Source organism: Indicator indicator, chromosome 5 (assembly GCF_027791375.1).
Source record: "Indicator indicator isolate 239-I01 chromosome 5, UM_Iind_1.1, whole genome shotgun sequence".
Taxonomy (NCBI): domain Eukaryota; kingdom Metazoa; phylum Chordata; class Aves; order Piciformes; family Indicatoridae; genus Indicator; species Indicator indicator.
In genome coordinates this window covers 21,646,928-21,662,770 of record NC_072014.1, presented here as the reverse complement: position 1 = coordinate 21,662,770, position 15,843 = coordinate 21,646,928, and the positions used below count along the sequence as shown (strand labels likewise).

At 40.9% G+C, this 15,843-nt stretch overlaps 2 protein-coding genes across 4 annotated transcripts; both read left to right on the top strand.

The window, feature by feature from the left end:
- Window positions 1-469: 469 nt before the first annotated feature.
- Window positions 470-4,147, top strand: KLHL23 (kelch like family member 23). Its single transcript, XM_054381330.1, has 3 exons — window positions 470-1,682; window positions 3,105-3,257; window positions 3,837-4,147. Exons 1-3 carry the CDS (start codon window positions 470-472, stop codon window positions 4,145-4,147), a joined length of 1,677 nt encoding a protein of 558 aa, XP_054237305.1.
- Window positions 4,148-8,105: 3,958 nt separating this feature from the next.
- SSB (small RNA binding exonuclease protection factor La) lies at window positions 8,106-15,841 on the top strand. 3 transcript variants are annotated; one of them, XM_054381452.1, is made up of 13 exons: window positions 8,106-8,126; window positions 9,438-9,535; window positions 10,716-10,790; window positions 12,080-12,183; window positions 12,304-12,478; window positions 12,626-12,733; window positions 12,834-12,934; window positions 13,144-13,215; window positions 13,300-13,342; window positions 14,015-14,155; window positions 14,546-14,729; window positions 14,887-15,018; window positions 15,744-15,841. In XM_054381452.1, the coding sequence occupies exons 3-13, from the start codon at window positions 10,725-10,727 to the stop codon at window positions 15,839-15,841; spliced, it is 1,224 nt and encodes a 407-aa protein (XP_054237427.1). In that variant the 5' UTR covers window positions 8,106-8,126; window positions 9,438-9,535; window positions 10,716-10,724. The 3 variants fall into 3 exon arrangements, with proteins under 3 accessions (XP_054237427.1, XP_054237425.1, XP_054237426.1); XM_054381450.1 differs by having other exon boundaries at window positions 10,653-10,790; XM_054381451.1 differs by lacking the exon at window positions 8,106-8,126 and having other exon boundaries at window positions 9,414-9,535; window positions 10,653-10,790.
- Window positions 15,842-15,843: the final 2 nt, after the last annotated feature.

The window sequence follows — 15,843 nt, the reverse complement described above, 5'->3', positions numbered from 1 at the left end:
TGCTTCTGTCCCTAGCTGAGCCTATGTCATCATCGCAGCCAGCCTTGAACGCCCTGCCCCCCGGTAGGGGGAACCCCAGGGCGGCAGCAGCCGTTCAGCACGAAGTTTCCCCGAGGCCAGCCGGGCGGCGGGAGACGGGCTCAACGCCAGGACCCCCTGACCTCGCGGGGGGCGGGCAGGGCAGGGCCGGCTGTCAGAACACCGAAATAGGAGCTGCCGCTCCGGCCCCGCCGCCTCCGCAGGCAGCAGTTCTTCCAAACATGGTGACGAGGCCGCCAGGGTCGTGTGAGTGCCCTTCGCCGCGCTCCGCCCAGGCGTAAGTACCGCGCCGGGAGGCGGGGCGGGCCGGAGCGCGGCGGGGCCGGAGCGGAGCGGCTCCCAAGACCGCGGGCGGGGCGTGGACAAAGCGGCGCAGGGACGGGCGCTGCGGGGTGCCTCTGGGTGCCCGTGGTGTGCGCGGGTCACGGCCATGGCCGTGGCCGGGCAGGAGGACTACGCGTACTTTTACGAGGACTCCTCTTACCCCGCCGGTTTCCTGGAGGCGTTCCGGACGTTTTACCTGGACGGGCTCTTCACCGACATCACCCTGCAGTGCGCTTCGGGGGTCATCTTCCACTGCCACCGAGCCGCTTTGGCTGCTTGCAGCAGTTATTTCAAAGCCATGTTCACAGCCGACATGAAAGAGAAATCTAAAAGTCACATCAGACTTCCCGGGCTCAGCCATGCCGTACTGGAAGCCCTCGTGAATTACGCATACACGTCACAGATCCAGATAACAAAGAGGAATGTCCAAAGCCTACTCCAGGCTGCAGACCTCCTTCAGTTCGTGTCAGTAAAGAAAGCCTGTGAGCAGTTTCTAGTGCGGCATTTAGATACTGACAATTGCATAGGGATGCACGCCTTTGCTGAATATCATGACTGCTCGGAGCTAGAAAAAGAGTCCAGGAGGTTATTGTTATCACAGTTTGAAGAAGTGTGTAAGCAGGAAGAGTTTCTGGACGTGGGAAAGGAGAAGCTCTCTTTCCTTCTCTCCAGAGAGAATCTCAATGTTTGGAAAGAAGAGGCAGCTATTGATGCTGTCATTAAATGGGTTGCACATGATGTGGAAGAAAGAATTGAAGATATCTGTGAACTGTTGAGCTGCATCAAAGTAGACTTAGATAACATGTATTTGAGGTCAGCTTTAAGTGTGCAAAAAAAATGCCGACTTAATGACAGTAAGATAAGATCACTCATATACAATGCCCTGAACCTGAGTCCCAAAGGTCTTTCCAGGAGACCCACAGCAGCTATGTATGTGATTGGAGGATATTACTGGCATCCCTTATCAGAAGTGCATGTTTGGGATCCTTTAACCAATGCATGGGTCCAGGGAACAGAGATGCCTGATCACACCAGAGAGAGCTATGGGGTCACTAGCCTGGGACCAGACATATATGTGACAGGAGGTTATAGAACAGAGAGTATCGAAGCCCTTGACACCGTGTGGATATATAACAGTGAGAGGGATGAGTGGACAGAAGGCTGTCCCATGCTTGATGCAAGGTATTACCACTGTGCAGTTTCCTTGAGCGGCTGCATCTATGTTTTGGGTGGTTACCGAAAGGGAGCTCCAGTTCAAGAAGCTGAATTCTATGATCCTTTAAAGAAGAAATGGCTTCCTATTGCAAACATGATCAAAGGTAGGTAAGCTTTAGTGTGGCATCTGCTTTAAACGTTGAACCTTTTGTGTTTGCTACTTTTAAGTGCCATGACCACATTTAGGGTTGATCCAAGTTCTGGTAAGTCCAGGGGAACTTCCTGTTAATGGTGAGCTTTGGTGCAGATCTTTACTAGCGAAACAACTGCAAACATACAAATACTCTGCCAGGCTGTGCCACAGGGTGAAAAGGTCATCTTAGTTGAATTTTGCTTTCTTTTCAGGAGTAAAATTTCTGTTCAAATTAGAAATGAATCAGAATGCTACCTTGAATTAGAGTCTATTCAGTAGATGGTCAAATATCAAGCTTCATTAAAGAGATTGTATTGTTTAGTGTAAGCCCGGATTACTAAGATTTTTCTGTGCAGTCATTTATAAAGATGTCATTTTCATTTAAAAATGTCTTGCATGCAATTTCCTCATGTTTCAGTGTATCAGCTGTTCAGGATCCTTAGTTTAATCTTTAGTTTCAGGATAATGAAAATCAGTATTACCTGTTTCTAGCAGGCAAAGTAATGATCTATTAAAAATGTTTGATTTTGGATCACAGTCTAACTAAACAGTATTATTTTGTTCTAAAATCTGTAAACAAGACTTTTTATCATAAATTTTAATAAATTATTGCAATTATTTACAATTAATTATAAAATTCTGCTGAAAGTTGATGCAACATCAACTTTAGAGGTACCTATTAACAGGAGCTTATGCTCCTACAATTTTATTCATTGCTTGTATATTTTCCATAAATATTGCTATTATTCTCTTTTTATTTCCTTAAAAATGAGAAATGCTGTGCTAAAACTGTGAGCAGTTATACATTCTGTACTATTGTTTCATGCCATTTTCTGTTAAGCTTCTTAGATGCCTAAAAAAACCACATCAATTTCCTAATTTTGGCCCCTTTTATCTTGCCAGATGCCTAATTTTGTTTTGTTTTCCTGGAGACAGGCTCCATTCTGTTTGTTTATACTAATAGCATAGTTAGTAATACCATGAGAAAGACTAAAAGTATCAGAAAAGATACCCTAAAACACTGGTGATCTCGCTTCCATTGTCTGTCCTTTTCTTATGAGTGACTTTTAAAAATCTCTTAAACTTAGTCAAGTATTGAAAGTAATTCCCTATTCCAAAACCAGTGTGACAACATGTTCTCAATTACTGCATAAAAGTTCAGTAAAATGTTGTGTGGCTGTATTATATGCAATAAGTATCAGTTACTGCAGTTTTATTTAATTGCTCTTGACTTAACACTGATAAGGTGCTGTTTTTTAAAGATATTAAAAATAAGCACAATTTCCTCTAAAATATTGATTAACAAGTCATTTGAAATGGGATTATGGGTGGAAGTGACTGTGGTTGTTGTTTGTAGCCTGAAGGTGTGATGTGACTTTCACATTGTGTACAGGTGTTGGAAATGCCACTGCCTGTGTCCTGCATGAAGTCATCTATGTAACTGGAGGTCACTATGGGTACAGGGGAAGCTGCACCTATGATAAAATCCAGAGATACCATTCAGGTAGCAATGTGTGGAGCATAGTCACCACAAGTCCACATCCAGGTAAATAATATTTTCTGTAATGAGCGTAGAGCTTGATTTGATTACTTGTATCTAGGAGTCTTTAAGCCGGCTTAAGAGTTTCTGTCGTGTTCCTAATAAAAGGTGCAATACCTGTAGGGCAGCAAGGGCCAGAGAGGGATCTTCTCCCATTTCCAGTCTGAGAGGGGAAGGAAAAACTGTCTTCAAGCATCTATGCTATAGAAGTCACTATCTAAATATTAAACTAAGGACTGGTGGCATTCTGTTACATAATAGTAAACTAACTTCTACAAAATCTCTTTATTTATAGGTATTTGGCAGAAATAATTTGTATGAATTTTAAAAGGGTTTTATCTATGTTCTACATTTGGTAATAGTAAGTTTTTAAAGCTGTTCTCACTAAGTTCTGGTGCTCGCATCTTTTATCTTCTGTAATGCCTTGAGCTTGCTTTCACCATATGTAGCAGAAAGTCCTGAGGTGTCTCCTAAGTTCCTTGAAGAACCTCAGCTGCCATCAGTGATGCCCAATATTTGTCATGCAGTTGCAGTTGAAGTTAACATTATCATGCTGAGTTGAACTGTGTTCCTTTCTTCCCAAAGAATATGGATTGTGTTCAATTACATTACAAAACAAGATCTATTTTGTGGGTGGACAGACCACGATCACAGACTGCTATGACCCAGAGCAAAACGAGTGGAAGCAGATGGCTCATATGATGGAGAGAAGGATGGAGTGTGGTGCAGTGGTTATGAACGGATGCATCTATGTAACAGGAGGATATTCCTATTCAAAAGGGACATATCTGCAGAGTATTGAGAAATACAACCCTGAGCTGAACAAATGGGAAGCGGTAGGCAATCTTCCCAGCGCTATGCGGTCACATGGCTGTGTCTGTGTGTATAATGTGTAAACATCTAATTTTCATATTGCTGATAGAGAAGATGGCCCATTCAGTATTCATGATACTGATTACCTCATGAATGAGATGTGTAATACAATCTCTTCACACACATCATAAGAAGTAGGTATAGTCTGTCTTTATTTCAAACAATTCAGAATTACAAATGTGGTATATTTTTCCCTATTTCATCAGTCCAGTCATTGTCTGTCATGAAACAGATCTGTTTTCACTAACCCTGAGGTGGAACTATGATGTAGTGCTGAGTATGGCCAAACAAAATACTCTGCATTTCTATGGACTACTGAGCTTAAGATCAAGTCTTTTATACTCCAAGTGTTACACCACCCACAAGTCTTTCTCTGTTTGCAGACAGCAGGTCCAGCAGCACGTCTTCCTTAGTTGGCTCCATCACAAGCTGTGTCAGGAATTTATCCTCCACATACTCTAGGAACCTCCAGGAAAGCTCCCTCTCTGCTGTACTGTATTTCCAGCAGACATCAGGGACATTGAATATTGTATCTATCTTTTCATCCTGGTTGGGTAGTCTATAACAGATTCCCACCATGGTATCTGTTTTCCTGGCCTTCCCCCCCGATTCTTACCCATAAACACTTGAGTCTTTCATCACCATCATTAAGCTTGAGACAATCAAAACACTCCCTGACATACAGAGCCACCCCGCTGTCTCTCCTTCCTTCTGAAGAGTTTGTAGCTATTGATAGTGGCACTCCAGTTGTGTGAAACTTCTCACCATATTTCTGTGATGGCCACTATATCATAGTTTTCCTGTTGCACAACGGCTTCCAGCTTCTCCCGTTTGTTTCCCATACTGTATGCATTAGTGTGAATACACTTCAGTTGAGCTAATAGTCCTGGTACCTTTTTGCAAGGAGAAGTCGTAATTCCTACTTGACTGTTTTCAGGTGCTCCCATGGTTGCTAACCCACCAATAACCCTTGACTCTTTGCTGCATGTGGGTCTCCATTCCCTACCTCCACTTTACATGTTGGACTGAAAGACCTTGCTAGTACACCATTGTTCAAACATTGGTGTGCTGCTCTTGGACTTATTTCCAGTAAGCCTGATTCTGTGCCTTTCCCCCTTCACATCTAGTTTAAAGCTCTTTCAATGAGCCCTGCAAGCACCTGTGCTAAGAGCCTTATCCTCCTTGTAACAGGTGTATCCTGTCTGTTGCCAGCACACCTAGCATCCTGTAAATCAACACACCAGGCTCAGAGCCAGGCATTGATCTGCTGGCTCTTTCTGTTTATTGTCTCATCACTCCCCACAACTGGAGATAGAGAACACTACTTGTGTCCCCTATTGCTTACTAGTTGTTCCAGCACCCTGAAGTGGCACTTTATTGCCCTTGGATTTCTTGTTACTTCATCACTGCCTACCAGAAAGATCAGCAGTGAATAGTAACCTGAGGGCTGTACTAGGGAAGGAATCTTTCTTCTTATATTGTTAATACAGGCCCCAGGGAAGTAGCAGACTTCCCTAAGAAATGGGTCTGGTCTGCATATCGGGCTTTCTGCTCCCTTCAGATATTGGTCACCCATGACAATGACCCATCTTTTATTCTTTACTGAAGAGCTTTTGATGCAGAGTGTAGACTGACTAAACCTTGGCAACACCTCCAAGCTGGGTGAACCGTTGTCTTTGTTATTGTTTAATCCTGTTTGCAGAGGAGAAAGAAATGCCTTGGGGAGCAGAGAGGCTCTTCCAGCCCACATTGGTTCCTCAGTCCAGCTTATAAAATGGCTGCAGGAACAGCTGTTAGGCATTGGCATGAAAGGCATAGACAACACAGGGCTGCTTTGGGTGTGGTGGGAACTTTATACACCAGTACTGCCTCCTAAAATGAAGTTTTAGGTTTGACTTATCAGATACGATGAAAAGAGCTTTCCAAGCAGGTAAGCCCTGAGTTTATAATATTACTTTTTCTTGATCATAAGCATTTTCAACACTTTTACATTGTTACGCTATTTCTTTCACATTGTTATGCTATTTCTCACTTGCATTTGACTGCCAGTAGCAGGTTGCACTCAACTCTCATCTTTGGTGTGAAGTTCTGTGGTGCATATATATAATTTTTGTTTTGATGTCGTCTTGTGTCTGCTTACCATGTCAGAAGTGTGTGGATTCAGTATTTTGCTTCATTACCCATCCCAGTGGAAGCTATTTAAGGATCCAGTGTAATTTGTTTAAAAACTCTAAATTGTAAAGAAGTATGGGGAGTTGAATTCTGATGCTGTTTGAAGTGCTTGGGCTGGGCAGCTGAAAAAAGTAAACAAAGTGACTTTGTTTCTTCTGGAAATCTCCACAGCTGGGAATTGTTCAAAGGCAGGTGGAAATTTTAAGGACAACATTTTAAGAACATGAAGTTCAGTTTTGTATTGAACAAAACCACAGCAAACTCAAAATATGTAATTTTTCAGTGCAGAATATGTGCTTCATGTTTGTTGAAAGACATGTGCATGGAACACCTGCTTGTGGCTGGTCCCAAAGTTCAGTTTGGCCTGTGTCCTGTCACTAACAGTAAAGTCAGTGACAAGATGTAAAAACAAGGCAAGGACTAACAAAACCTCCCAGCATTCGCTTATCTGCTGCTTCTAAACTAGGTGCTTCATATTGGTGAAGGACAGCACTGTTCAAGAGTTGGCACACAGGCACTGGAAACCAGAGTCTGCTTTCTCCCTCTGGGCACCCTACAGGCAGCTCTGCACAGCCTCAGCCTACTGTGAAGTGAAAAAAGAAACTTTACTTGCCAGAGGAGCCATGTGCTCATCTGGTGTAAACAAAAGCCAGTGGGGTCACTGCCTAGGGCTTCAGGTAAATAAGTTCTATGTGTCACAAACTTCTGAATGCATTAGAATAAACAGTGCATGGAAGTTCATACTTGTGGTTAAATTTTAACTGGTGCTATTTTTTACAGTAACCTAGCATGCCCTTTTAAATTAGCTCATATCTGTAGCACTTCCCAAGAAAGCATGTAGCAATCAGGTCTTGAGTACAGGCAGGAACATGAATTTAGTGAAAGCAGGACTCGCAGTTCTGTAACCTGCGGGTTCTGTGACAGCAGAAATCTCAGTGCAGGGCATCTGGTAGGCACTTGCGTGGTATGTTTGTAAGTAACAGTGGTTGAATGTGAACACTGAATTGTTGTGCTATCAGGCCTGTATTATGCTACATATTTTTGTTTCATTTGTGAACTAGAAAATTAACTAATAGGGAAGTCGAATGAATTAGTTGTCCTATTTATTAAACATTTTACTTGTATGATCGCCATGTTTGTAGTGCTATAGATGTCCATAACACATCTATGGTACTTAAGTGAACGTCTGCAATAGTAAATAAATGTAAGTATGGTTATCGGTGTACAAATAGGATCTTTTCGGTTACTTCTTACGTTAACTGCAAAGGTACGCGACCAATTCCCTGCACGCTCGGGTCGATCCCCGGGGCATGCGCTATGGCCACGTGAGCCCCTCCCCCTGCTTCTTGATCCTTCCCTCTTGTGAAGAACAAACGGGAACGTTTCCCTGCTTCTCGTGCTCTGTTTCGCAAATCACTCGGGGCGCAGCAGCTCTTCTGTCCGCGCCGAGGAGTGGCTGCTGTGGCGGGACTGCGGGCGCCGCGGGGCGAGCTGCTTGGGGTGGAGCAGGGGCCTCCCAGGTAGGGCTGGGACCCAGAACTACCCGCTGCACTGCAGCCTCCCAGGTAGCGGCCGGGTACACGCAAACATAGCAGATTCCTGCCGCACCAGCTGCAGCGCTACCAACACCCCGCCCCGGAAGCGGCCCCTACTTGAGGGGCGGGCGGCCGCAGGGCCTGCTGGGTCGCGCGGCGCCGACTGCGGCCTTTAAGGCGGCGGAGCTGGAGCCGCGTGTAAGCTGTTTCGTAGAGCAGCAGCAGGTTTGTGCTCGGGCGGCTGCCCGCCCGCTCCTGTGGGATGGTGGTACTCGGGTGCACTATGCTTCGTAAGGTCAGCCTTTCGGAGAACTGACGAGCTGGGCTGTGGCAAGGTGGGCTCTGGAGTGGCTGGCGCGGCCCGGTGGAGCGAGCAGTGCTCGGGCCGAGGGGAGGAGAAAGAGTGGCTGGAGAGGGGGATAGCATGTGCTCGATCTCCTGCCCCAGCTCGGGCAGAAGCGCGGCGTGGGGCCCAGACGCGCCCAGTGGGCGCTGGGTGGTTGCTTACCAGAAGCCTCTCATGCGGCGTTAGGATGTGTGCGTTTCACCGCTGTGTGTATCGCTGCGGATCGAGGCACGCTGGCGGCACTGCTCCGGTACATGCGGTAGCAGCGCGGCTACCGTCAGGCCTGCCTCGCTGCAGGTGAACGGCCTAAGGCTGCCCATGCCCGTGGGATTCGGAACCCGGCCCCACGGCAGCGCGGGCGGACTGAGGTCTGCGCGGTGGGAATCTTGGACATGGGTCTTGTGGGTGTCTGAAGAGGGCTGTGTGGTGACTGTAGTAGTATAAAAGTGGCATGGGACAAATTGCTGATCTAGCATAGACATGTAAGGTTCGGGAGCCAATGTTTTTTATAATTTACTTACTGTAAGAAATTCTTTATTGCACTGATTCTACTCAAAACCAAGCATCTGCGACAATGAATTGTGGCAGTTAGTCCTTGACTTAAATAAAAAAATGTATTTTAATACAAGAATCTGGTCAGGTCCAGATTTCCTACACATGGGTTCTTGATCAACATACTGTATGAATGACAGTTCCATGTTATTTTATGGGGGAAACTTTTTTTAGCCTTTCATGCTATTACAGCAATAGAATAAAAGTTAATCTTTTCACTAAGCTTTATCCAGACCTTGAAACTAAATGATAAGATGGAAACCCATTTTGAGAGATCTTTTGGGATTATGTAGCTAATAGAGAGTGGAATCAAATTGGTCTAGCTAAAGGGCTTAACTTGTAATTTAAATCTCATGCCAGCTTGCATTATTTTAACATGGGTTTTTTTGAGTGATACCAATACCTCTGGCACACAGAAGGCACACTGACTTCAGTGTGGTCTAATAAAAAAGCACTTGTAATAAAACCTTATGTAGGATTTTGCATGCTGTTCAGACTGTGATTGTTCTTAAGTTAAGCTTTTTATCAGTCTTCATTGCTGCGCAACTGAAAGCTATTGATCTGGAAGTTGGATCCAGAAGACTAATACAATAGGTTAGAGCTTGATCAGTGTCTGAACTGAATTCCACATGGGGCAATCTTAAGTCAAAGTTTTCCTTTCAGATTGTTATTTGCAGCTCAGTGATTTTTTTTTTTTTAATTTTCCAGGTGTAAGACTTAATCTGGAGGACTTGTCTTAGGTCTTGCATTGTTTTTTCATCTCTTCCTAGCAGTGTACTTGAGATCAGCTGACCAACTGGAAAGTGGTGAGGGACAATTCCTCTATCCAGCTCAATCTGTATTTCAGTGGGCACCAGCAGATTGTCTCAGTTCTTGAGTTCTATAACATATTGTTAATGCATTTTTTTCTTAATGGGATGCATGACTAAAAGCCAAGTTAAGGTTTTTTTTCCCCTCAGAATATACAAGAGAGCAAAATGTTCTCTTAGAAAATTAGTATGTCTTCCTAAACAGTAATTGAGCTGTACTGGAAAAGCACCCATAAGAAAATGGGGTGTTTTAAAAAAAAAAAAAAAACAAAAAAAACCCACACTTAAACATGTTGCATAGTTTAAAAAAAAAGTCTGCCATACCTGGAGAAGAGACTGTAGTGTGAGTTACATCACCCAATTATGATTCAAGATACAAAGATTCATGTAGTTGATTAAAAGGTTGCTATTCAGTCCTTAAGGATTACTCTTTACAGTCTATTTTAAGAGCAGCTAGGTAGATGCTTTCTTAAATAGACAGATGCTTGATTAACTTTCTGACCAGTAGCTGCTTTTTTACCAACCTCCCAGTGCATGTGGTAACTGTATTGGATGTACTGAGATTATATGCTTAATGCCAGCTAAGGGAAGAAGTTACTTTCAAGTTAAAACATTTACCCCTTATCAAAGATGCTTGAGTCTGTAATCAGGCACAACTGCAATGAAGACAAGTTTGTGAAGGAGAGGACTTGACATTTTTAGGATGTTATCAGTAAATGCAAATATTTTAATTCCTTCCACCAGTAGGTTCCTTAAACTTTCAAAGATTACTTAGGCAGAAACTTCAGAAATGTTTCCAATTATACTGATTCAGGAATACTAAACAATTTTTGTTATTGATGTTTGCCTAGTGATGAGAAATTGGATTTGACTTCAAGAACAAATGTTGTTAGCTCTCAGTTTTGTTGCTGTTAGGTTCAAGCTGAAAATGTATGCCTAGGAAAAGGTAAATAAACAATAGCACTGTAAAGTGCCAGGATTTTTAACTTAGCTTGAATGTGGCATCCCAAGTACTGCCTTAACAACCAAAGTATCTTACTTGAGGTTATGCTCATGTTTAAAGTTAGCTTACAAGCATAAACATACAGCTAAAAAAATTGTTTATCTTGTTTAGATGAGGATGCAGAAATTGCCACTCAATACTTAGTGCCTTTGCTGTATATTGTCTTCAACACAGCTGGTGAAAATGGCTGAAAATGGAGATGGTGAAAACATGTCTATTTTGGAAAGCAAAATCTGTCAGCAGATTGAGGTAAGTTCAATTTTTAGTTTGGGATCTGGACTGAGATGTAGTTTTGGAGATATTAATTGCTAGGGATTTGGCTAAAGGGAAATTAACTTCATAGGGAGTTAAGACTTCATCTTTCTTCAAAAAATGTTGGAAGTTATACTTGTGTAGAGTTGCCTGTAGGATCACCATTTAACCTATGCCAATAGGAAGATGCATTTTAATACTGTGTCACTTAAGATTTTCTGGGAAGAAAATCCTCCTAATTGAGAATCTGTGCTGGTCAAAATACTAACACTAACAAAATTGCACAACTTGCTATTAGGATTTACTTCTTTGTAATTTATTGCTACAAATTGTAACTAAATTTATATGCCTACTTTAGATTAACTATTTCTCACTTTGGAGGGTTGCCTTACAACAGAAAACTGAGCACATGACTTATAAGTAACATCTAGAACAAACCAATTTTTCTGAAGGACGAAAATACAGCTGCATGTGAATACCCCCATTAGCATATAGATCTGTAGTCATTGGTTTATGGAAAAAAAAAAAACCAACCAAACAAAAGAGATCCAGAGATTGAGGTAAAAATAGCTGACAAAGCTAGACTTGTGATGTGATTTTTGAGGTCTGCTAAAGAGAGTGGTATTGTAAAACCTGCACTGACTTCTTAAAGTACAATGATACTGGTAGAAATGTTTGAACTTACCCTATGGCTTTAAGTATTTGACCCTAATTAAATGACTGCTAGTAAGCAAAAGAATCTGATTAACTTGTTTTGTACTCAACTAAAAAATTTGTCAACTATGTAACAGTTGACATGCTGGATGTGTTCAAAATGAGAACATGGTAAATTAAAATAAAACCAATTTTTGTATCTTGCAGTATTTTCTTGAATGAGACCTAGAAACTCTAGTCTACATGTACGATTTCTCAATGTGGCATACACAGTATTCTTGCTTATGCGTTCCTTAAATAAGGACTAAACCTTGACTCTGCTGGGTGACAAATTTGATTCTGCAGAGCTTGATGAGGTTAATGTTAACAGAATAGGGTTCCTGTCTTTCCTAAACAAAACTGCAGTCTACCTTTGCCTCATTAGTCCCATTTTATGAAGCATTGGGGTTTTTTTTAAAGCTTACATGTTACTTTTTCAAAAAGTACCATGTTAAGCAGGAAGTAACAATTTCAGGATTTCTCATAATTCAGATTAATGAATTCTTGTGTCTCAGTTCACTGCAGTAAGTTGTCAGATGAAAATAAGTTTCTAAGACTAAACGTTCTTTTTGTCCCCTCTCCATCTTTTGCAGTACTATTTTGGCAATCACAATCTACCAAGAGACAAGTTCTTAAAGGAACAGATCAAACTAGACGATGGCTGGGTGCCTTTAGAAGTAATGATCAAATTCAACAGGTAAACCAAAGTACAACTAACCTGGATGGAAGGCCAACTTTGAGCTACTTACCTCTGTTTTGGAAGAGAGGTCTCTAGTCTGCATGTGTTTTTAATAACCTGTGTCTGATTACTCAATAGGTTAAGTCGTCTTTCAACAGATTTTAGTGTTATTGTAGAAGCACTAAGAAAATCCAAGACTGGTCTAATGGAAATAAATGAAGATAAAACTAAAATCAGAAGATCTCCAAACAAACCCCTTCCTGAATTAAATGATCAATATAAAGCTGCAGTTAAAAACAGATCTGTATATATTGTAAGTAAACGTCTTCCTTTGCTCTGTGTTGTTCTGCATGACTTTGAAAACCATTTAAGTAAAGCTTGAATTAACTCAGGTTAGATAGGCTGTAATTTTTGGCTGTCAGATTGCTGTATATAATTGAAGGTTATTGCAATCTTGCAGAAAGGCTTTCCACTAGATGCAACTCTAGATGATATCAAGGAATGGCTTGAAGATAAAGGGCCAGTTGAAAACATTCAAATGAGGAGAACGTTGCAGAGAACATTTAAGGTAGGTCTTGTGATGAATACTTAGTCGTGGGGCATGCATCTTCCCTGGACAGCATTTTAACAACTTACTCTAACACTGAATGTCTCTTATAATTAAACAGGGCTCAATATTTGCGGTTTTTGATAGTGTTGAATCTGCTAAGAAGTTCACAGAGATCCCAAACCAAAAGTACAAAGACACGGAGCTGATAGTACTTTTCAAGTAAGTCCACTTTGCTGATCCGTGAACTAATAATGGTCAAGAGTGGATTTAGGTGAGAACCTGGCTTGACCGGAGAAGTTTCTACACTGTTGTTAATTGATATCTGTACATTTTGAGACTAACATCTCAACTGTTTCTTAGCTACCACTGTATTAGGAAGGAAATATAATGAAATACTTCAAGTAGCAGTAATTTTCATTCTGTTGAAGGGAGGAGTATTGTACAAAGAAGAACGAAGAAAGGAAACAAAACAAAGTAGAAGCTAAAGCAAGAGCTAAACAGTAAGTCATTATCAACTGAAGTGCCTGGCTTTGCTCACCTGACTGCACTTGAATCAACTTTGAACTAATTTAAATTTTCCACAGGGAGAAAGAAGAAAAAGAGAAACAAGCAGCAGATGCTGAAATGGTATGGATTTCTTAAATCTCTACACCTGAAAACTATACAATACTTGCTTCTGTGTGGATTTTTAGTCCACATATAGCAAACATGCTTCTGCAACTACATTTTGTAAAGCTAACTCAGTATGTGTTTGAAATTCTGTAATACAGAACACTCCCTAGAAAGTCACTTTAGCATTTCCTCCTGACTTACAGTAAGATTTAGTTTTTTTTAACATAAGATTTATGACAAAACTAATTTTGTTTAAAGGACAGTATCTTGATTTTAAATTACTAGGCATGTTTACCTGTTCAGAAGTGATCTTAAATGCACCGTTGATGCAATCATTCTTCTGTGGTATTTGAAGGATCCAATAAGGATTAAATCAGTATTGCGTATTTCAACCTGACACATCAGCCTTCAGAAAACCTGTGTACCATTTGGAGTGTAACTCCTCTAGGGGAAAGGAGTCCTAAATGAATGTATCAAAGTAAGGAAAGAAAATTTTAAAATAAACACACACCATCCAAGACTTTGAACATCAGCATAAATAAGCTATGTAGCAACACTTCTTGGGTTACTGGTGGTGCTAAGGGAGTGACTTACTTATCACTACCGTGTTTTAATAGTATTAGGATTGAGTGAAAAAAATATTTTTGACTCTTCAACAAAAATGTGGTATTTTAAAATTTAATTTAGAAGTCTCTGGAAGAAAAGACAGGATGTCTTTTGAAGTTTTCTGGTAATTTGGATGACCAAACATGCAGAGAAGATCTCCATGATGTATTTTCTGATCACGGAGAAATCAGATGGATACACTTTGTCAGAGGTGCAAAGGAGGTCAGTACAATCTTGGATAAGGAATTAAGATCTCTGTATGTGCAACTGAATGATTAAATGCTTGTTCTCTTGTATAATCGTGTGAGAAACTATTTGGTTTGTGGAATTGCAGAATGTTTATATAATTATATTATTCCTCTAAAAAAAAAAAAAAAACTCAGACAAAGGTTCAAGCTTTTCCGGTTGTTCAGTTTAAAACTAGGACTTGAGAATATTTGTTAGGACACTCTGAGGATTTCACTTCAATCCAGATTTTTTTTTTTTTTTTTTTACATCATGCAAGAGTAATGAACTTATTTATTGAGGTACCTAACAGCGTATGTTATTCATCATTCCAGCTGAATGTTTTTGAGTGGCATCTGCATTTGAATCTCACTACTTCTTTTTAAGGGAATTATCCTATTTAAGGATATTGCTAAAGAAGCTCTGGAAAAAGCCAAAGCAGCACATAATGGAAGCTTACAGCTTCGGAACAAGGATGTTACATGGGAAGTGCTAGAAGGAGACGCAGAGAAAGAAGCTCTGAAAAAAATCCTGGAAGATCAGCAAGAATTACTGAAACAGAAATCAAAAGGTCATCCTTTTATTGGTTCAAGCATTTATAATGCTCCTTAAGTAGCACTGTGTTAAAGTAACTAAATAGTAAATACATACTAAATGCTGACTAACTATAAAGCATTCTTAACTTGCCAATTGGAAGGCAAAATTCCTGACATGTCATATCCCCACAGGTCGCAAAATTAAAGGAAAAGGAAGAGGGGGAAAGAATCCTCAAGGTGCACAGAAAGGGAAAGTACAGTTTCAGGGCAAGAAAATAAAGTTTGAGAATGAAGAAGAAGGTGGTGAAGACGATACTAAAACAGGTAAGTCATTCTGTGCAGTGGACATAGCTTCTTTAGCTACTTTCTAGAAAAGTACCCATGAACTGTTTATTACAATGTTTGAGATTTGGCACTATATTGTAGTATTTCTGTCCTCTCTCAGTGTTGGTAATTTTAAGGTTCTTCTGCTTGATTCCTTACAGAACTGTCCAAAAAAGTATATTCAAGTAATTGCTAGATAGCTAAGGCTGTACCACAGCGCTGTTCAAAGCATTCTGCATTGAAAGATGGTGGCTGTCAGCAACATTACACAACTGTGTAGACTCAGTTTGTTGGGTGGTCAGTTTATTTTTTCCCTTTCAGATATGAGAGAACTAACAGTTTTGCTTATTGGTATTTAGCTTAGAGAAGATACTTCTATTCATTAGATACAGTGCATGCTTAAAGAGAACTTGGTGCAACTACTTGTGGTAGACTGCATTCCTTTATTTTCTTACCTGCCTTCTCACTGTAAAGTTATGTAGGGAAAGAAGCTCTTCAAAGTTTGTGTTTTATAACCTCTAAAAGCTTTAAGTCACAGTACTAAGTCCTTTAGAAATACCTTTAGATAAACTAGGACTCCTTCTTGTTTATTTGTGTGTATTGTTTATTTTTGGTTTTGGGGTGTGTGTGTTTTGTGTTTTTATTATCTATTCCTGCCCCTTGAATGTCAGGTAAAACTGAAATGCTTTCCTTTACCATAAATGATCGTATGTTCAATCTTGCAGAAGCAGCAAGTCCTAAGAAGAGACCACTAGAGGAAACAGAAAAAGAAGAACCCGCTTCAAAACAAGCGAAAACAGAAAACGGAGACGGGGATCAGTAACA